The 23,975-nt window shown below is 40.0% G+C and overlaps 1 protein-coding gene across 2 annotated transcripts in view; it reads left to right on the top strand.

Annotated features, from left to right (window-relative positions):
- Positions 1-23,975, top strand: part of snrka (SNF related kinase a) — a 67,098-nt gene that overhangs the window by 15,782 nt on the left and 27,341 nt on the right. For both annotated transcript variants that reach the window (XM_084357491.1, XM_084357490.1), the window contains exon 3: positions 15,448-15,589. In XM_084357491.1, coding sequence (XP_084213617.1) covers positions 15,448-15,589 — 142 coding nt within the window. The remainder of the gene's footprint in view (positions 1-15,447; positions 15,590-23,975) is intronic.

The raw sequence follows: 23,975 nt of genomic DNA, 5'->3' as shown, positions 1-23,975 counted from the left end.
GTTATTATTCCCTAACTATGTTCAGTGGTTGCCTGGTGTTAATGGGTTGAGTTTTCCTTGTGGTTGGTTTGTAAAAATAGTCAGTAGTAGAGCTGAAACAGCAGATTGTGAGCTGTAGTTTCCCCGGCGGTAAACACCCTGACGCCTTATGTCCTGCTTCACACAGAGTGCTGTGTGCCTGATGCATGTTCTTGTCAGCTGGCATTGAGTGTCTCATCACATGTACCGTCAAACAGAGATGATTTTCATGGTGATCATTGCTGTTTCTGTCCCATGTGAAATCAAAAATGACCACTGACTTATTAATTTAAATCCAGACCATGATCCTTTCTAAAACCTAAACAAATATTTTTATTACATAAATCTAACTTAGTAGTTTTATTTTCCCAATATAAACCAATAGATTTATTGCCCACACCTAACCAAACTGCAGCTGAAATTTGGATATATTCTTTTGAGTACCTGAAGAAAAATGAATGTTAACATGTCATTTTTAAAAGCCATTAAACAAGACTCCACTTCCACACAGGTCATGAACCGTGGTTGACCACATAAGTCTTTTGCACAAACTGCTTGACCAGATTTTCATTCAGCTCTACTGGTAATTGAGCAGAAAACTTCTCATAAAGCCACCCAAAAGTTATAATATCACCTTCCGTGCACTTAGATGAGGTTTAATACACAAATTATGGGAAAACAATGTGCACTGCTATGTCCTACAGAACCATGCCCATCCGGCCAAGTTTTTGACCCAATGGCCCAATTCCCTACGAATTTTAAATACAGCCACCATTGGGGGGGGGGGGCGGGCATTGTTAGCCAGGAGAGGGCAGCACATACAGTTTATTTTATTTGTTCTTACCACTACTCACTGTATGAGCATTAAATGAATCGTTTTTGAATTGGCCATCTCACTCTGGCTTGTCCTCCCCTCTGTCATCTTCACCATTCCCTTCCTCTTCCCTAAAACCAGTTCAGGTTAAGCTGGCAGATGACTGATCTGCTCTGGATCTGACACTTCTGCTATTAATACGCACACTAAGCTTCTAATGAGTGGGGCAGGCACTCTCTGGTTGACTTATACAAAAGGTCACATCCTAGGATCCAGCACCATGAGCGCTCGGTGAGCCAGCCAAACAGTGAATCTTTCAGATGTGTTCTTGTTTGTTGTCTTCATCTCTTTCCACTGCTTATTGACATGAATGAAGATTTTAAGGAGAAAGCCGTAAAAAAAGAGAGAATGAAGAAAGAAAATTATGTTGGCCTTAGTTCCAACCAAAGGCAGAGCTGCTGGATTAACTATCATGAGTACGACTCCACTGTAGAGAAAGGATGACAAGCTCGCTGGGAAACGGATGATTAGTTGTAATTATTCCTTTCAGTGATCCATGACAAATGAGGTGATGGGTCTCATTGCTGTGTGCAATGAGACCCATCACTGTATCATTGCAGGCCACTGGTTAGGCCTAGCTGGCTGTTTCACATTCTAATTTTGACTGGTTGATATGTTTGTTAACTTACAAGCTGGCTAGTTGCTGTTCCTTTAAAGATGGATATCTTGTCATATTGATGACTTTGGTATTAACCTTTGGTGTAGGCATGCACATTTTAAGCAATTTCTTTAATCGATAGTTGACTGCGTATCAATTATCGGTTAATCCTTAATAATATATGAAATATGGTGGAAGATTTATCATTAGAAAACTGTTTGTAGGCTACATTGAGTTCAAAGAACAGCAAACAGCAGGTTACTTGAACAAAATAACACAAAGTAATAACTGAATTTTGACAACAAACCCTTGCTTGTATGTTAGGTAATAGAATGTTGCTGTATATTTGTGTCTGTATTATGTGTGTGTAGAGTCATTTTAGCCAAACCTCTGAGGTTTAGTTACTCTTTAAAGAGCTGCTAGCATAGCTGCAGACTCTTTAGTCTTGTTTCAAAAAGAAAATAATAAAATGTTTCTTGGTTTTAAAGGGGTTGTTCAGACAAGACTGGTCACCTTGGGCTTTAGGGAATTGTGACAATTTATAGACCACAGACCATAGATGATTAATTGAGAAAATATTGGCATATTAACTACTAACCATGCTAGTAGTCGAAGAGTTAAGGATTTGGTTTTCTTCTGTATCCAGAGCAGAGGAGAAGCCCCTAGCCATCAAGCTAATATAAGACAACCTGAGGCCGGAGATGCCTGGGAGTGAGCTGCACATTATTCTGGGCCTTTTGGCTCTCATCCATATTCAGCAACAGCAGCTTTGCTCATCACTAGAGTATTTCTCCACTCCCTCCTTTCTCTGTCTTACGTTTTCACCATCTCTTTCATTGTCTCATTCACTAGTACACACATACCAAGCATGTGCACAGATATTGCATACACGCACATATTCATTTTTTTTGCATTCTCTTACACCAAAACACTCAACACCAACAGAAATATGCCCCAGTGATCACATTTGGAATCAACCAGGAAAAAATCCCTCAAAACACTTCACCAAAAGTGCTTGCACAGTTACTTTTTGTGTACTTAAAATGTTTAGAGCCTCAGTTAGTGAGTTGTGCTTGTTAGTAGAGTAGACTGGAAGAGCTGTCTGCCTCGTCTTTCTTTATTCCTGCACTCTATTCCTGCAGTCTCACTCATTGTCTTTCAGGGAGTGTGCTCTATTCACTACCAATGACTTTAGTTGCTACAGTTTGCTAAGAGCATGACAAGTAGAAGTACCTGAGAATTGTTTCAAATCGAATCTTTTTCTTGGACCCTACTGCTGTATCCGTAATTTCTCTTCCCTTTTCCTTAATAATCCTATGCTTCCAGGTTACTTTAGGTGAAAGTGCACTTGTGTAACTAGTTCTTGCTGCCATTACAAATTGAGGATGGGCAAATTTGGAGAGTTAGTACTAGGGGTGTGATGATTCAATTAGACTTTTGTTTTAAATGTAATTTTCGATTTAAACATATTTTTTCCCAACACTGTTGTAAAGATCAACAAATAATTGGTTTTATGACCTGATGATTTATGGATAACATAATTGAAAAGGGTTATGCCATCAAGGTACCCAGCAAAGGCCTTAGCTGTGATGACGGTAAAGTTTGGTACCTGCCACACCACAGGGTTTATCACCCCAAGAAGCACAAGCTTAGTGTGGTCTTTGACTGCGGAAACCTTGACCTGGATAGGGACGTGCTTCCAATAGACAGAGCTTTGGAGTCCACTTGTGTATCCAGTCTGACAGCTTTAGGTTTAAGATCATCATCACAAGGCTCCCACGAGGAGGAACATCCTATCCATCGTTAGTTCTATTTATGACCCATTGGGTATCTTGTAGGGGTGTAACGATACATGTATTGAAGCTTTTCACACATCAAAAGGCACTCCATTCATTAATGCAATGTTGTGCAAAACTGAACAGGCCAATATGATATTGCACACTTTCTCTGGGGTATACAGCAGCGTTCCCCCTGCTGGTCCGAGACAGAGCCACCTGCCCTTCAGCAACCCGAAGCAGCGCTCCACTGTGACCCGTGTGCGTGTGTGCGCACTATTGAATCTGCGTTCCTGCTCTGTAGCAAGGTTTGCCAGCGGGGTTATTAGGTATTCTGTTATACCTAGGATAACCCTTGTCACCTAGAAGAACCATACCAAAATGTTAATCATCTGGTACCTTGTTTAGTTTAATGCAATTTATCTAGGGTAGCTACTTACCGAGGAGATGACTTTGGCTCTGCAGTGCGCCCTCCTGCAGCAGCGCGCCAACACAGCTGTTTTGAAATATAAAAGAATCGTGTGTGTGTCCCGGCCACCTGGCCACCACGTTTAAAAGTGATAGCTTGGCATCACAAATCACCTGTACATTTATCAGGTGGTAGTTTTTGCGATTGATGGATGCGTAATCATTCATGGATGGTGCCTTCAGACGCACATGAGTGCAATCAATTGCTCCAACCACATTCGGAAACCCAGCAATTTCATAAAATTGCCTTTTTGTATTATTATTTCAAATTTTAATGTGCAATAATTAGTTTTCATGTTAGGCTATTTAGCCTATCATATTGTTTTATTTTACAAAAAAGTGGTATCAGTAAAAACGTGGGCTTTTTTAAAATTTTAATTTTTTTATTTTGTTTTATTCGTTTTAAGAATCCGTTTTGATCTGTTCTAAATATGTGACTGCTTATGCTCAATGACAGCTGAGGTTTGTTTAATAATTATTTTCAGACTCAGACAGATTTTGCTGTGCTGCACCGCAAATCCACAGACTCAGATTTGCGTACATGAGCTCAGACCTGACTTTAGATCTGATCGTAGCTTCCGCTCACGTCCAAATTGATAAATGCCAAAGCTTGCGTGAAAATGGTAGTACGCACGGTTTTCTGCCGTACGTTCGTTTGATAAATGAGGGCCTAGATGAGGAGGGCCTACACACCCTGTTATGTGAGGCAGAGGCCATTATCAGCAGTCGCCCTATAACCAAGGCGTCCAGTGATCCAAATGATTTAGAGGCACATACGCCCAATCACCTCTTGCTCCTCAAGAACAAGCTGGTTCTACCCCCAGACCTGTTTAATCAGCAGGATCTCTATACATGCAGGAGGTGGAAACGAATCCAGTATATGGCAGACATATTCTGGAAGCGATGGACCAGAGAATATCTACCACAACTGCAAGAGCATCACAAGTGGTCCTGTCCATTTCAAAAATTTGTTTTGGCATTTGCAGATATCAGTGATGAAATGATTTTGGTTGCAGGCCTAGTGGACACCACCACCATGAAGTACTGAGTTATATAATTGAAAGTAATGAAGCAGAAGCAGAATGTTGGTAACACACAGATATAATAAAATAATTATTCTTCAGAATTTACAGTTGTGTTCGAAATAATAGCAGTATGTTTAAAAAAGTGAGTAAAGCTCAAAATCCTTATAATAGCTTTTATTTCCATACACGCAAATGCATTGGGAACACTGCACATTGCAATCAAAACATGAAGAAAAATATATCAAATTTGTTATTACTTTACAGAAAGTGAAGAAAAAGGAATATTAGGCTGTTCAAAAAAAATGGCAGCGTCTGCATTTTTCTTTACAAACTCAGACATTTACTGTAAACTGAAACATGCTTGAAGATTTAGCTTTCATGTGAATCACTGAACTAATATTTAGTTGTATAACCACTGTTTCTGAGAACTGCTTCACATCTGTGTTGCATGGAGTCGACCAACTTCTGGCACCTGTGAACAGGTATTCCAGGCCAGGCAGTTAGACTCCATTCCACAATTCCTCTGCATTTCTTGGTTTTGCCTCAGAAACTGCATTTTTGATGTCACCCCACAAGTTTTCTATTGGATTGAGGTCCGGGAATTGGGCTGGCCACTAGGGCTGTCAACGAATATTCTAAATTCGAATATATATATTCGAATATTTTAAAAAAACGGAGATTCGATTGTGAAAATTAATATTCGACTGTGGAAAAAAAAAACACATCAGCGGCTGCTTTGCGGGTGGGCGCACTGCATGACGGGTCAGGGACAGGTCACTTGCACAGCGTCACTCACTGCTGAAAGTTCAGAGCCCAACTCGGCAGCAGAGAGAGTGGTTTGGACTCCAACCAACTAAAAAGCCCCGTTTGGAAATACTTCGGATTTTGGTCAGTAGACGCCAAAAATGCGGAGCCTCGAGATAAGGTTGTATGCTAGCTGTGTAAGCTACAGTTAGCTTACCATTCCACCACTAGCAACATGAGGGGGGTTTGCGCCTAGAGAGAGAGGGGGGTCGAGCGAGAGAGAGGTCTACGGTCCTAAAAGTTTTACGGTATAGGCCATTAGTTCATTTACTTATTTTGTAATGTGTAGGTATGTTTTCAAAGATATGTTAAAACTAAAAAAAACAATACCTATACAAGTAGTTATGTCTCATTGTATTAGTTTGTCCTCCTGTTATTGACATAACGTACAAATCTAGATATTCGAATGGTTCGAACCTATGTGTTTTTTTTTAGATCGAATATTCGAACGTCATTTTGGAGCAATTTTGACAGCCCTACTGGCCACTCCATAACGTTAATCTTGTTGGTCTGGAACCAAGATGCTGCTCGCTTACTGGTGTGTTTGGGGTCGTTGTGTTGTTGAAACAACCATTTCAAGGGCATTTCCTCTTCGGCATAAGGCAACATGACCTCTTCAAGTATTTTGATGTATTCAAACTGATCCATGATCCCTGGTCTGCGATAAATAGGCTCAACACCATAGTATGAGAAACATCCCCATGTTATGATGCTTGCGCCACCATGCTTCACAGTGTACTGTGGCTTGAATTCATTGTTTGGGGGTCATCTGACAAACTGTCTGCGGCCCCTAGACCCAAAAAGAACAATCTTGCTTTCATCAGTCCACAAAATGTTGCGCCATTTCTATTCCTTAGGCCAGTCAATGTGTTCTTTGTTTATTTGACAATGGGACTTTGCAGGGGCTTCTTGCCTATAACTTGGCTTCACACAGGTGTCTTCTAATTGTTACAGTACTCACAGGTAACTTTAGACCTTCTTTGATCACACTGGAGCTGATCATTGGCTGAGTCTTTGCCATTTTGGCTATTCTTCGATCCATTCGAATGGTAGTTTTACGTTTTCTTCCACATCTTTCTGGTTTTGGTTGCCATTTTAAAGCATTTGAGATCACTTTAGCTGAGCAGCCTATCATTTTCTGCACTTCTTTTACATGTTTTCCCCTCTCCAATCAACTTTTTAATCAAAGTACGCTGTTCTTCTGAACAATGTCTGGAATGACCCATTTTACTCAGATTTTCAGAGAGAAATGCAATAAACCACCATGTACAACATTTACTGCCTTCATCCTTTCATAAGGGCCACCTGTTTGACACCTGTTTTTTCACATAATGAATGACCTCACTAATTGAACTCTACACTGCTATTATTTTGAACACGACCCTTTCAATTAATGATTAAATTACACAGAATCAGCAGCATGCATGTCATGACTGTTGGGTCTGTTGGTTTTCTATTACTCTACTAAATTATTTGCCATGTAGAAATATAATTTCTACCAAAAACAGTGATTGATCTGGTTAGTGATGTTGGACTGCTATTATTTTGAACACAACTGTATACATTGAGCGATATACTGCATAAAACTAAATCTGTAATTGTATGCAGTTTACATGTGGCGCTATAGCCGTCACCCAGAGTGCTCGCTACTCTATCTGCCTGTGAATGACAGTGCTGTTTATATTGATGTGATGAGAGCGTGTGTGTGTGAGTGTGATGGTCTGAAGGCGTGCAAGTGCTCTTCTGCACAGCTCAGCATATGTTAGTGACAGTCTTCAGAATTGTTGTCCATTAATGTGACTAAAGTGTGTCGGCATGTTTTGAATGTGTTGTAATCTTAGCGCTGTAAGTTTGATATTAAGAACAAAAACATAGATGTCTTATGTGAAACCAAGTAATGGGCAATATACTAGACTCTTGCAGCTTCCCAGTTTTATCTGCTGTGCATTATCAGATGTCTGGGTTTAACTCAACGTTAAATGTATCAACTGATTGTAAATGGCTGTTAGTAAGCCTTTGAGACTTTACAACAAAACGTTTGAAAATAGTTTCACTTTGAACATGGCTACTTTTCTTAAATCAGCTTCAAATAAATTAATAATACAAACTTGCAAAAAAGTCGCTGTAATGCATTGTAGGCACACAAAGTATCATGCAAGGGCATCCTTGTGAGTATTTTGAGCTGTATTAAGTCTTTGTTTTAGTCTTTGTGGTTTCTTCTGTGCCTTATCTTGTGGTGGTGTAACTATAACAGTCTGATTTCAGCCTCTTTAAGATATGTTTTTTGTTACCCAGATGATAAAACAAAATGGTCTTTTGCAGTTTATAGTTCTTTGATAATGTCCTGGACAAAGCTACATAGTCAGTGATGTTGCTAGGTCAGCGTCCCTATTTTATCCCTGATAATGCCACATTATGAACAACAAACCCTGATTGAAATATTATAAAAAGAAACTCGGCGTCAAAACAGAACGAACCAAAGTTACAAACTTGTTATTGGTAATAAACTGAGTCACTGTCAAGAATAATCAGCTCAGTTCAATTCTGTATTACCTCGTGCTGATGATGATGGATGATGCTTTGCCGTTCAGTCGCAACGTTTTGAATCTATAGAAATAAACCACTATTTAGTTTATTCGAATTGTGTAGACAAGTGTATCAGGATAATGTTCTAGGCTTGTAGGGCCTACCCAGTTTAGGATTTTGCTCTTCTATAAAAAGATTCAACTATTTGTCAGTTCAGCGCCACACTAAACTCCTATTAGCCAACATAAGTATGTTTTACCTGCAGCCTCAGACTACTGTTTCTTCGTCATCTTTGACGTGAAAACATCACATTTCCGCAGAAAGTTAAATATCCGTCCTGCTCATAGTTCAGTTATAAAATCTCAGCAGACATGGAGTATCTCTCTTGCCAGCTGCAGACAGTGCTCAGAGCAGCACCTGCCCTACACAATTTGGGGACAAAATCCAAAATCGGTCTCTGACTGACTGACTCTTCAACTTTCTTTTTAACTGTTTCACTAGTTTGGTATTTTTTTAATTTTCAGACACATTTTCATCAAACATAAAACCATGATTATAACCATATAACATGAAACACGAGTACGACACTAAAATTCGTCAAAATCACAAATTTTATTGGGGACCCACAAAATTTCCCTGAGATGCACTCAAATGACCACCTGAAGTTCCCAGGGACTCACTGAAAACTAGAGATTTGCCCGATCTTGACATCATTCACTCATCCGATATCAGGCGGACAGGACCGATCCACTTACCAATCTAATTCCAGTCTGCAGCTTGTGCTGGACCATGAACACGCTATAAAATAGCATGAGACGCGTCTTTTTAGTCTTGAAATGTCGAAAAACAAGACAGCAATGTGTAATATATGCAGTGTTTCCCACAAAATCAGACTTTAATTGTGGCGGTGGCTGTCCAGCTGGGATGACACTCGAGGCTAACTTCCGGTTTAGCGCTGAGCTAACTTGAATGAGGATAAAATGGAATCAGGTGGCTCTTCTAGACTTTCCAAATTGTATTGGACCGAATCGCTCAAATTCTGACAGTAAAACAGGTCATTTTGCGGGGGTTGTAGTCCTCCTCCTCTTCTTTGTTGGTTTTACCAGCAGATTAAAAACCACACTGCCATCCGCTGTATCAGAGTATATAACAACATGCTATTCACTGATGCGTGCGCTGTCTTGAGTGAGTGAGAACGGGATGCGCGGCTCCAAAAATATAAAATCAATATGTGGTGGCCAATGTTGATATTGTGGCGGACCGCCACAAATAAATGAATGTGTGGGAAACACTGATGTATGTAAAGCCAGCGTGGGGAACATTTTGGGGATATATACCTAATGCACACATTAGATGGGGTATCTTTAATATGTTGAAGCGCTTTGTAGTAAATGTCAATAGTGTTTTTGAGAACAGGGTTCTCTGTTCTTCTCAAAGGGTTAGGCCAATCATTGATATGGGCATTGTCATCCATCGATCTAGTGTTTCCCTCACTTCATCCACATATGGTCATAATTTGTTGGGACAATTGTTTTAATTTCAGCTGTAATTTTGACACCAAGGTAGCTGAATCCCTCCTTTGCATTAATAAAAACGGCCCATCTCTATGGAAAACCGAGCAATATTGCTGTATATTTGAAACGATTACCTGATTAATATATTTTAAACTTGCAAGGCCACTGGATGTGCAAGATCATGTGATCACGTGATCTCACAAATCCATCTTGCCAGGCTTCAAACTATGCGCCTGTGGCGGAGCGCACAAGTTGAACCAGTCACCATCCTATGAGGAACTACTGGCTAACAAATGACCGGCAAGAGAATAGACTGTTCATTTGGTCACAACAATGGTGGCTCCTAAAGAGGTTAGCATAAATGCTGCTACTGAAGGTTCTCTTGATGGAAATGATGTTCTCTCTCCTGTCGTGACTGGCTTTGGTAAGTGTTTGATTCACAAACTGGCCCCACTGGTCACAGCGCTCTCTTACTGTTGATCTGATTGGTAAGTTAGCCTGTGATAGAAGGTGATAGATAGATGGTTCGTCCAATCTGCCAAGTAGTTTTTGGAAGTGTCTGCCCTTTTCAATACAGTTTGAAGCAGCGCCTTCCTAGGTGGTTCTGTATGCTAAACCATCTGGTATGTCAGGTTCAATATTTATAACTTAACTTATTTGTTAGTTGATTAATAATGTGGCTCATTTTCCAAGCTTTCCATTTGCTAGCTTCTCAAATGTTAGGATATTCTACTTTTCTTTAACTTCTACTGTAATAATCTTGATCTTTGGGTTTGGACTGGTAATGATGGGCATTTTTTCTTTATTTATGCATGTATTGGCAACACTTTCAAGACAAAATAAGGCAGATTAATTGATGATAGATAACTCCTTTCTGCCACTACCCTAGCAATAATTTTGTCATCTATTTAGCCTCTGATGAAGGAAGCAATAATTTAGCAGAATGCTCCATGGTACAAAACATGCTACAGGCTGTTCTACCTGGTATGTGTCCTTTCCTATATTTAAGTAGATGTACGATGTTACATAGAGCAGGTACACCCAGAACCAAGTTTTTCGACAACCTGTCCTGAGTTTGTTACAGATCCCTCTGCTGAAATGATTGAATATCCCCCCCTTTTTATTTTTTATTTTCGTTTGAAATGGTGCTACCATTGGTGGCCTGAAGGGCTAGAACCCTATTAGGGCTAGAACCCCATTAAAATCTCTCGGGTTAGTTGTTGTTGTTGTTGTTATTAATATTATTATTATTATTTGTCTTCTGCCGCGGCTCAAATTGCCATGAGCTGGAATGAGCTAGAAACACGAAACTCGGCACAATAACTGGAAATGGTGTGCAAATGCATATAATGACCCAGAACAAAATTTGATCACAGAAACATTTGCCAAATAAACACAGTAAGTCCAATTGACTTGAAATTTGGTTTCCAGGTGTAAGGACTTCTCTTGGAGCATATAGGTCTTGGATTTGTACTAATTAGCATGAACTAGAAAACAGCAAAGTGACATCTACTTTTTCAAATGTGACTCAATCAACACCAAATTTGGTGTACAGCATTCTGGGACACAGATACACAATTCTATTATAAATGAGCAAGATCAGTCAAAAAACTCATGAACCAAGATAATTATATCTCTTGCAGCCTAGCAACTAGGGTTGGGTTCCGTACTTGGTACTTTTAAGTGTACTGACTGAAGTACCTCGAATATTACCGAGAAGCGAGTCACATTAAATCAGTTGTGCAAAAATTTTGGTACGTGAGTAGGCATCTTTAAAGTAACGTTATAGAGAGCAAGACGTCTCCCCAAAACTCAGCCACTGGCTGCTCTGAAATTCCGTGTCCACTTGCTGTTAAGTTTATTAAAATAGTATTCTTTTGAGTATAGCCGAAACCTTGGTATGAAACCAATAGTATGTGGACTGGATATTGTCTACAAGGAAATATTACACTATGCATTCTTTGATCAAGTACGCCAATTAAATGCTTAAATCCAGGGTTTTCCACCACTGCATAAGGTCGCATGTCTGATGCTACAAATATCCCTTTAGCGAGAGTTGAATTTTGTGGAATATTAGCTCTAAATGAGGACGGAATTGTCAACGCTGTAGTTTTCTCAGTTAAGTCTACTTCTTTATGATGCCTGTTGAGAGGTCCTGCCATATTTGTCATGTTGCCTGTGGACGCATATGCTACATGTGCATAGCATAGCTTACAAACTGTGGTTTTCTTTTCGATAGCACGAACGTTGTTGACATAACTCACTGGGAACTCAAAATATTTCCACAGTGGTGATTTTAGAAAAGCCATAGGGGGTTCAAGTTCAGTTGATGTGTCTCCTATATCAGCAGCTGCCATGGTGTCTTAACTGGCTGCAGCTTCAGGTTAGAGGAAGTAGCGTTGACTTACTGTGCTACAACATGCTGTGTGGGTTTTTTTTCCTTTTTGGCACGGCTGCTGGACATGACACTGGTGACATGGCTAAATCCTTGTTTCCACCATTGATTTCGAAGGTTGAGATCATTACGTAATTTCGATCAATATCCGACTCACAATCAAGATCATGACACCCCTGATAATTAATGCATATCGTAATGTAGATTAGCTGAAACATGCAGTTCCTCTCCCTCAGCATGAGAACAGAAGCAGAGCCTCATCCTGCATTTGTCAACAAATTCCAGAGACATAATTGGTACACTAAGCAGTGAGATTCTACACTGATATCATGCTGAGCTAACCTTTCTCTAACATGAACCTCTGTTAATATTTCAGTATGAGACAGGGTGGAGGAGAGTTTTTTTTTTAGGTTTTTAAAACATTGCATATGTGGTGATGGTGAGCTCAGTAAGTGCCTGGACATGTATGCCAGCTGTTCTTTGGACATGCTTTACATAGGTTGTTTTATTATCGTGTGTTCAGGCAGCTTTTTTGTCCATTAATATACTTAAAATGAAAGGCCAGGTTGACTAATAGCCATTATAAAAACTCTGGTCAAATCAGAGCATTGCGGGTTCTTTGTAAATGGGGTTAGGAACACAGTACCGGCACTGATGCATTTTTAATTTTAGTCAAAGTCATCAGTTGCTTCTGTTGTCCCTGTAACACCCCATTTGTTAAGCTTGAACAGTGGCTCAGTGTTACTAATGCTTTTCACTTTGTCTACTCTCAGAACAAATGCCAGCTGGAAGTCCGACATAAAACAGGAATTATCCCCTGAACTGTTACATAGCCTGTGTTTTGCTTGTGGGGACTTGTGGACCCCTGCCACAGCTGCTTCCTTGTGCATGCTGTGTCCAGTTCTAGTTGGTAAAAATAATATACTAATTGGTATAAAACCTGCCCAAGGGACACTCTAATAACGTGCCATGCTTGATGCAGCAGACCTTGACCCTGCTGGCTGTAACTGACAGGATGAAAGAGCCACTCAGAGCTGGAACAGAGCTGAGGATAGCTCCTTACACATAAAGATGGATAGATGCATAGATGGATAATATGCTTAAGTAGCTATAAAATAAAATACTGTGGTAGAAGAGAAAATGTAAGTGGAACATAAGGTGCAAGAGGATAAGGTGCAGTATTTACATCACTAATAATTTAAAGCGCAAAGATTATTTGAGTGTTTTGGAGTGTGCGTTTATAGAGTCTGATGGCACCAGGAAGGAACAATTTTCTATGCCGTTCCTTAAGGCAACAGGGTTGAATGAGTCTGTTGCTGAAGCTGCTCTTAAGCTTGTCCAGAGTTTTGTGGAGGGGGTGAGAGGGATTGTCCATGATTGCCAGCAGTTTTGCCAGCATCCTGTCTTCCACCACCTCCTCCAGGGTGACAAGCTTAGAGCCAACAACAGACCCTGCCTTTTTGATGAGTTTGTTCAGTCTGTTGGCATCCTTGGCTTTGATGCTCACACCCCAGGACACCACAGCAAAGAAGATGGTGCTCGCAACAACAGACTGATAGAACATCTGGAGCATCTGGTTGCAGACATTAAAGGACCTGAGCCTCCTCAGGAAGTAAAGCCGGCTCAGGCCCTTCTTGCAGACTGCCTCCGTGTTTGTAGACCACTCCAGTTTATCCAGGTATTTGTGTGATTGCACTAAGCAGGAGTGTTGGTCAGCCACGTAGGTGGAGCACAGGTGCGTCTAAAGATTGAATGTGATGGGTTGTATTAAAATCCAAACCAAACCGAACAATGAGCTTCAGTCCAGCTCATTCTGCTCACTTTCTGAATGGTCACTCAGTTAGTTTAATTATACACAGCAATGCTTGGCCTAAGGCTAATCCTGCAATGCTAAACTCAACAAAGTCAGGTTTATAGATAGGTTTAGCCCAATTTAGAATGCATCAGATACCAAACTATAGGCCAATGCAGGAGGCCATTTCATAATCCCTGTGAAAAGTCTCTATTATGCTTTTTGTCCCACCCCAAAAAGGGACTTTTCAGGAAGTAATTTTCTTGTGCATGATCAGGGCTCCATTCTGCCAACCCATTAAGTATTGAGGGAATTTGAGCATTTGAGCTAAATTAGAAAGTTACCTAAAAATCCTCATCATGGTAGATTCAGAGCTGCCAATGTTTGACTGGAGCTTCTGTGTGAGTTGGCTCTGGCTCTCTGCTAAACTGGGGATTGGAGATTTTTTCAAATAAATTCTCAAATGTGTTTCATGTTAGAACATACAGTGGGGGAAGTAATATACAACTCTACTAAATTGGTCTCATGAAGCACACTTATTTTGATTGCTAATGCATAATTATTTTGTGTAATTAATTCATTTTACATACATTTTAAATTAAAGCCAATTGCAGCTTCATGGTATGGGCCTGCTTTTTTTCTCATGATACTGTAAGAATTCAAATGATCAAAGTGAAGATGATTGGAGCCACATATCGGGAAATTCTTGAAGAATCTGTTGTCATCCACCAGGATGATGAGGATGAGATGTGGGTGGACATTCCCGCAGGACAACGATCCAAAACATACTAGAAAGGAGACAGTCAATTGGTGTCAGTTAGGGAAAGAAAATAAAAGTGTAGGAATTGGCTAATAAATCAGGAGACTTAAACCAAATAGAACATTTGTGAAAGACACCGAAGATCAAGATTTGTCACAAGTTCCTGTTGGCCTGGGCAATATGGCTGAAAAGTCTATCATGATGGTGAAATTACATATCGGTCTATCAATAGTTATTGATAATTGTTATTATTAATTGTTATTGATAATACCTGTTCTATTTTAATTATTTCTAAAGACCAGGCAAAAAGGTTGAATTCAACCTCTTTATTTTTAATTTAACCACTTTATCAAGGCACACAAGTCATACTTTTTGTTAACATAGCAAACATAAATAAGTAAAAATACTGTCATACCTGTCTGACCTTATTCACAATTTTCTCTCTGGCAGCACTAATTTTCTCACTCTGGTGTGAGTGGGTTGTGCTTGGGTTTTTGTAAAACACTCCGATGGTGCAGTGGATTGTGAGCCGGTGGTCGCACCGACCACTTTGTGTATATATACATGTGTATATGTATATACATGTGTATATTTGTATATCTGCGTGCGTGTGTGTAACTCTTTGCAAAAGGTGATCTGAGTCTACTCTAATCAACCCAGAGGGAAAGTTTGAATGTTGTGTCTTTTCATCTTGGAAAATAAGAATTATAGGCCAAATCACAAATGCACCTAGCACAGTGTTTGATTTTGTTTGATTTCTCTATTCCGACTGAATAGAAATGTTTGTGATATTCATTTTGATCATGTATGCTCTAATTAACGGAAACAATTAAACAGTACCTTGTATTTGTCTGGCAGCACACAGATTCTGACTGTTTCTTTTTGGTTCCTGCCTCAGATATCTGGAGTCTGGGTGTGATCCTCTTCATGTTGGTATGTGGCCAGCCACCCTTCCAGGAGGCTAACGACAGTGAGACCCTCACTATGATCATGGACTGTAAATACACTGTACCAGCCCACGTCTCCAGCGCCTGCAAAGAGTGAGTGATACATGCACAGCGATGACTGATCAGGACCAATGAACTACTCTGTCCACTCAGTTTTGTATGGACACCACTGGAAATATATCTAAAAGCTCACATTTTATTATATGGAGCTTGGTCTTGTGATTTTTGATTTCCTATCATATTTCCCCAGTGTTGGCTACCATGCATTGACTTGCTATTCTGCCCCACTTACCTATCTCTCTGTGTTTTAGTTTGTATATCACGTTTTCTCCCTCTGTCTGTGTCTGAACTATTGTCGACATACTCTGTAAGTGTTTTGGAGAACAGCCAGAAGCGTTAAGCAGACACGGCCTTTAGTGTGTAGCTGGGGGCTTTGACCTGTAACCATACTGCAGTTACAGTAGCTTGCAGCAGAGGACTGATCACTGCATGGGTAGGCCACTTTTTTCAATGGGTGCCATAGTAATACCTGTGCTGCAAAACATGTTTTATATAGTATAAGATATGTTACAGCATCGATCAACAGTTATTTGGTGTTTCAGATCTACAAGTAATATCTCATATTAGTAATCAGTCTAACTACAGTACGGACAGTAACAATACGGTATGTCCAACAACATCTGAACAGCTTTTGAATGCCTCATCTGTAGCTGTATACTGTGGTCAAGCTGTCAAGCCACAACAGGAACAAAAATGGTGTGTGAGAACTGCCTCATGGCTAACGATTAGTGAAAACACATTCCCATTGAGGTGGCATTATTACATCTTTCATGACAGAAAATAAATGTTATAATGTGGGTCCTCAACAAAGGGTCTGCAACCCCTAGGAGTCCTCAGAATTACTGAAGGGAGGTGGCCAAATCCTTGTTTGATTATTTTGAAAGTTTTACATTTTTCAAAAATGAAATGTCTGAAAATACACATTAACATGAATCCAACATATTATTATTATTATTATTATCATTATCATAAAAACATTTAATTTAACAACATTGATGATAGTCTACCCATGATTCCTCGCACAGTCATGTGAGCAAGCTAACCTTACCTTTATACTAAATCACTGTGCAGCACCTATCCGTAACGGTTTTCTTGTCAGACGTATTTGGCAGTTGTCTATGATAAGTGTACAGACATTCTTGTCATCCACAATGAATGTTTTTTGAACAAGAGACTCTGACAAAGCTTCCACCTCAGAAATGATAGGAGAAATTTCAGAGGGTGAGGCTTGTGTGCCTAACATTAATCATGTTACAATTGCTGCTGACTTGTTTAAACATGGCACTATAGGCCGCCCTTCACGTCATGTAGGCCCAGTTTAATATGCAACAGATTTTTATGCCATATATGCAGTAGGAGATCTCTTCTCCATCTCTCTATCAGCCAAGGGAATCCTTGAAGACCCCTGTGTTATAAAACAAATAACCATCCTGGAAAAAATATAATTTGCCTCCCCAGTATATCACTGTAAACACAACTAGCAGTGTTGGCAAGAGCAATGTAGTGTTCCTTACCGGGCAGGATGATGAAGTGTTCACTAGTTACAGCATTACTTTTGGTGTCCAACTAAGGAATTCATGTAGTTGAGCTCTCTAAAGTTAATATTAGATTTTCACCCCAGCAGGTTTGAATTTTCGAATTAGTTAAAAAGACTGTCTAACCACACCTCATATGTACTTTACGCCGCACTTTGCAAATGTACAAACTATTGTTTGCGTGTGTGACACCTCCACTGCTACAACTCCATTCTATGGGAAACACTGACAGGTTTAAATAAATGTGGGTTGTAATATGATATGATGTATTGAATGGAATATATTTTATCATACAGTGTCATATACAAATAAGAAATTGTATAAATAAATACAATATAAAATATACATAATAAAAGTAATGCCTTAATGTAATAACCAATGTATCATCAATATGTGACTGTGCTAAAAACTGCAGTACAAGAAAATACTTTATCAGCTATAGCTTAACCCCTTCCCTCAGTTATTATTAGAAGTCACTGAAACACAGCAGGAGCCACACTGATTTATTCCAGGCCCCGCAGACCAATTCGCTCCCGTAGCTGGCAGTGACTCAAAACCTGCCAGCAGTTTGAGCAGCCCAGCAGAGCAGTATAGTCCAACAGCACATGCCAACACATGTTCCACTTTCAAAATAAAGTCAGGCAGTTAGGCAAATAAAGTAGCAGTTGCTGTGTGTGTTTGAAAGTCACACTCTTAATTTTATACTAATTAATTCTCTCAAGATACACTGGGGTAATCTTGAAGCAGTATAAACTGACAATTTTCCGAATAAGTGTGTCCATGTTTAATTAAGGAAATTATCATGATGCAGTTTTTTTTGGGTTTTTTTTAATTTTAAACCTGACCCAATCTGTTGTCCTCACAGATTTTCATCAGCTTAATGAGAGACAAGGCCCTTTAGTATCCACTGTTAACCTTATTGTCTTAATTTTTCTTGAGTATCACAGCATTTAATATCTGTCTTTGACAACACCCCTCACTTCAAAGACCTATTGCAGAATTGATTGTCCGTATCCTGTATTAGACATCCTGTAGTGGATCAGATCAGACAAACTGTCAGAGGTGAAAACTAAAACTTTTCCGAAATAAGAATTGAATTGATGCAATGGGTAATGACTGAGGTGTTTCATGGGCAAGAGCAATGGCATCAGAGCCACTGTGCTCAACATGTTGTGAAGGCCAATTCTTGATTTCCACTGTCACTGCTGAGTATTTGTAGACACAGGAAATCAACGCTTCTCTCCTCTGAGTTGAAGGAGAGATCTAACTTTATTGGAGGGCTAAGCTGAAACAGCTGTGAGCAATCTGATGGGCTCTGACTTCAGAGCAGATGAGCTATCTGTTGCATGCTAAGTCTTATGCTTATATTTTAACTATGTCACTCACTGGTAAATTATCCACCCTTATCACAATTTTGGGTTCCCAGCAGCCTATGCTGATACTGCAGTGTTTCATCTTAGCACAGTATAGGATTTGTGCTGTTTCACTGTTGTCTAAACTTTCTCAATTAGAGAAACAGTTTATCTAGACTTAGGCCATAATCTTTGAACCATTCCAAGAAGATACTAGTGGATGTGGTCATAAATGACAAAGGTGGTGGGATTAGAAAAATACTTGAAACTTCTTTATTTAAACTGAGGTTGAAGTGTCTTGGCTGAATCTGCAATGTGTAAGTCACTTGGAAAGACCCAAGGAAAAAGAATTGGCCAGGCTACAAATTTCAGTAGCAGGAAAACACTGATATCAATGCATCGTAACAATAGCATTACACCGAGTAGAGAGGATTTGGGCTTGTTTAGGCAACCATGGCAATCCCTCTTTAGGATATTGTCATTACTCTATTCAGGACATTTCTTGCAAATAGAACTGCAAGGCTTACCATGAAACTGAGTTATAGTTTACTTATAGTTTGACGTTATGTTGTCATAATCAAATATCATTGCTATCAGATGGCTCAATTATTAGTAGCAAATGGATTTTTTTTATTGTGATATGATGGCGTTCATTTGATTAAAGGTGCACTGTGAAGTTTGGAAAAAAGAAAATTAAGATGAATACAATATAGCATGACCAGCATTGGATTTTTGAGGGTACGTAAACTATATTTGAGAGTTTACATTCGCAAATGATATGTAGGCAATGTTTTTCTTTTAGAGCTATTGTGGTATACACTAGCTGTCTTATTCTGTCATCCTTATTATTTTTTAGATTTAGATTTTTCAGATTTTGGCCAATTGTGCATCACATAATGAACAACATGGCTGATGAACCAATGACTCCTCATTTCAAGCTAGGATAAATCTGAAGAATAGTAAAATGCAAATGCATAGCATTTGAAGTGTAGGTACTTTATTTACCGTGGTTTAACGTGAAAGGGTAGAAAAAGTTAGTGTATATGTTGACCACTGCTGGTCAGAATGGAAATTCCAGTAAGAAACGTACCTTTTATGTAGAGTGCCAGCAACAAGTGAAAAGAAATTACATTGTTGAAATGCTAATATCATGTTTAATCAAAAGAAGCTGTAATATAAACTCTGTGGACACTGGTGGAACACAAATTGTTTCTGAAACACCTGCCCTCAGTGTGAGCTGTTGCTTATTGGGAGGGCAGAGCTTGTCAGCTGCCTTATGTTTCGGAGGAAGGTAGACAGACACAGACAGAGATATTGTGTGTATCTCATAGAGGAACACAAGGAGCAAGATTTGTTTTGGAGAGTGTTAAGAGTGCAGGCAGATACTATGAATTTAGGCTTAGAAAATGAAAGCAGAAAATTATGCAGAAGTTGAACAAGTTTAAAACTGTCATGGTTTTCTGTTACCCTTTTTCTCTTTTCTCAGTCTGATCATTACTTATTGGTGATGGCAGGGAACCAGGACATCCAAAGAGCTGATGCAGTATTGGAAACATATTTCTTTGACACAAGGACTAGACTATATACGTATATATGCCTGCTAAGTTATGGACATGTGGAGCATCTCCTGCTAGCTGTTTGGCCCAAGAAGGTATACACAAAGCTAGCCGGCTACCTGAACTGAGGAAGCTCAGCTTAGAAAACACAAATAACGATGCCATAATGAAAGAAATACACTAATGGAAATGCAAATAGAAACACTGCTGGCACCAATGTCACGTGACTTGGGTTCGCCAAACTGGGCAGTTTTAATAAGAGAGTCATAGAATACAATGCCAACAGCTCTTGTGCCTTATGGAAACTCTGAGGTTAAATAACAATGTTATGATGGCTGAGGGCTCAGAAGTTGATGACTCCAAACCATCGCCGATAGGGTATCGGCCCGCACCAAGTGCCTGACCACCTCTTTAGTTCCATTTTGCCAATCGCCTTTTTCAAGACACATAAATGCTGTTAAAAGCAAAGCCCATTGACTTTGAGATAAGAGAACTGGAGGGCAAAAATGCTAAATCATTCTCTGGGTTCTAGGACTCATTCCTGCAGCACTCCTGCCAGCCTCTTTTCTTTATGATAGTTGCAAACGCATCAATTTTGTTTACTCTTATTATTTTATTTTTTTTAAATGCAGTTTCGCAGATGTTGGACAATTTCATATTTGCATTTAGTCACGCTAATAAAAAGTTACCAAATCCTTGCCTGCGAGTGAGAGAGTCAGACAGCGTCCACTGTTTACTCATGGCGATTATGTAATTTAGACCGAATAGCTTAACTTTGACACTTTCCACAATGTATGGTCGGCCAGGATCTCATTCACAACAAATTATAACTGCATCCATATGATTATAAACAGTCAGCGGATACATGTTTAGATTAACAGGTGGAGACTGGAGGAAACAGGTTGAAAAAAACCACACAGATCTCAACGCCATGATGTATACCATCACGCCTCTTTTGGATCTGCCGTGCTGTCGTACTGTAAATTGACACACTGGTGCGGCTTTACACCGGAGCTGCTTGGTTCAGTGTGAACAAACAAATGCAGAGAAATGGTGAGCCTTTGCTGTGCTGTTAAGGCAGAGTCTCTGTGTGAAAAGGACTACTGTGTGTCCAGATCTTTCCTACTTTCTAAGCTCTGGTCCCTGTTGACTCACCAAAATGCATTTACACACTTCAGTTAATTAATTATATTCACCAGCTTGCTTTTGCAATACCACATGTCCTACTTCGGAGCTTTGTCTTTGTCATCCTTGATTTAATTTCTAGCAATTAGACTAAAAAATAAAATGTTTGTTTTTTTAACTCGACCACCCGCCACCGTTCCCTGCCACGGCCACCATCAGCCCCATAAAAAAGTGTTGAAACAGACAAATGTACTGTCTTTGTCACAGCAATACGTGTTGACAGTCATTGTAAGGACCGTTTCTGAGCTAATAACAACCCAACAGAACACTGTGTTCCTTTGTTTACATACTCACAAAGAAACACTCAACCCTCTCCTCTCTGTTGAGAGATGCGTCATAACTGGCATTTAGTAGGGATGTGCACGGTTACTCGGATACTCGAGTACCCGAGTGGACAATCTGCTAATCGGTTACGAATTATTAATCGGTTAACCTAGGATTATTTCATTGTCAGCGATGCCGGGTGTATAGTCGCTCTGTTTCTCGTCTATTTCAGCCTTTACACCGACCCCACCGGTGTGTTTGTAACGTTAGCTCACCCAGAAGCCGAGCAGTCAAGCCTGTCCAATAGGGACCCGTGTGCCGTCACATGACGGGCTCAAATCCAATGGGAAAACATGATCTGCCAAAGATCGTTTATTTACATCAAGATGGTTGCTCTGTTGCCGTGTGTGATCACTACTATCAGGAAATCTCCCGTAAATCCTAATAAATAATGCGTAAATTAACATGTATGCAATATTTCGAGGTCCGCCTGCTATTCCGACATGTCTCTCTTTAGACATGCCGCTATTCCGACAAGTCTCCGACAATGGCAAAAAACAATGTCGAAATAGTGGGACGCTTGAAAAATAACTTTAATGCCGCTATTCCGACAATTACAGGTCACTGTCTAAATAGCGGCATGTCGGAATAGCAGCATGTAACCGCATTTGTAACCTTAAACTGGCTTACAACCACTCAACGAGTTCGATGCGAAACCACTTAAGGTTCAAGAAACACGAAAGCATAAGCACCACTAATTACTGAAAAAATAAAAAAAAATCCCAGGGTATAAATGCGCTCCGTCCAGAGGGGAAACTTTTTTTTTCCAGTCATAAACTCACATGTGCATCTTAAACTCCAATCTACTCTTATTAACCACCTGATATTTTGTCTGACGACGCTGTGTGTCAGCAGTGCGCTGTCTGTCGGACAGAGCGCATTTATGAGTCATATATTTTATTACTCGGTTACTCGATTAGGACCAAGTTCGGGTACTCGGTTAGAAAATTACTCGAAATGCCCATCCCTAGCATTTAGCCAGTTCAAAGCCTGTTGATTTCCATTGTTTGAATCTGGGGGAGTACAGAAAATATTAGGGGTGGGAATTTCGAGGCACCTCACAATTCGAAACGATTACGATTCAGAGGGCTGCGATGCGATGATAAAACGATTATCGATGCACCTTGATGCATCTTTTTTTTCTATACAGGATTTATTTTTTCCTCACTGTGTGACTACTTGGTACTTTCAATGCAAAACATCTGTAATGATCCATACTGAATTTACTTCCAATATCTTTTATTAATAAAACAAATCGAAGAAATGTGGCAAGTCAGCTGGAAGGTTACATTTGCCAGCAACTGTCCCAGCTTTGCAAAGAAACAACAGGAAAAAAAAGTGTGCCTGTACAGCAGTGGCCAAAAGTTTTGAGAATGACACAAATATTAATTTTCACAAAGTCTGCTGCCTCAGTTTTTATGATGGCAATTTGCACCAGAATGTCATGAAGAGTGATCAGATGAATTGCAATTAATTGCAGAGTCCTTCTTTGCCATGAAAATGAACTTAACCCCCCAAAAAACATTTCCACTGAATTTCAGCCCTGCCACAAAAGGACCAGCTGACATCATGTCAGTGATTCTCTCGTTAACACAGGTGAGACTGTTGACGCGGACAAGGCTGGAGATCACTCTGCCATGCTGATTGAGTTAGAACAAGACTGGAAGCTTTAAAAGGAGGGTGGTGCTTGAAATCATTGTTCTTCCTCTGTTAACCATGGTTATCTGTAAGGAAACACGTGCAGTCATTGCTTTGCACAATAAGGACTTCACAGGCAAGGATATTGAGCTGCTAGTAAGATTGCACCTAAATCAACCATTTATCGGATCATCAAGAACTTCAAGGAGAAAGGTTCAATTGTTGTGAAGAAGGCTTCAGGGTGCTCAAGAAAGTCCAGCAAACGCCAGGACAGTCTCCTAAATTCCAGTGCAGAGCTTGCTCAGGAATGGCAACAGGCAGGTGTGAGTGCATCTGCACGCACAGTGAGGCGAAGACTTTTGGAGGATGGCCTGGTGTCAAGAAGGGCAGCAAGGAAGCCGCTTCTCTCCAGGATAAACATCGGGGACAGACTGATATTCTGCAAAAGGTACAGAGATTGGACTGCTGAGGACCCGGGTAAAGTCATTTTCTCTGATGAATCCCCTTTCCGATTGTTTGGGGCATCTGGAAAAAAGCTTGTCTGGAGAAGAAAAGGTGAGCGCTACCATCAGTCCTGTGTCATGCCAACAGTAAAGCATCCTGAGACAATTCATGTGTGGGGTTGCTTCTCAGCCAAGGGAGTGGGCTCAATCACAATTTTGCCTAAGAATTCATTGCCATGAATAAAGAATGGTACCAAAACATCCTCCGAGAGCAACATCTCCCAACCACCAGCAAGAACAGTTTGGGGATGAACAATGCCTTTTCCAGCATGATGGAGCACCTTGCCATAAGGCAAAAATGATAACTTAAGTGGCTCGGAGAACAA

This window comes from Pagrus pagrus (assembly GCF_965226575.1).
Source record: "Pagrus pagrus genome assembly, chromosome: 7".
Taxonomy (NCBI): Eukaryota; Metazoa; Chordata; class Actinopteri; order Spariformes; family Sparidae; genus Pagrus; species Pagrus pagrus.
This window is presented reverse-complemented; position numbering and strand designations above follow the sequence as displayed.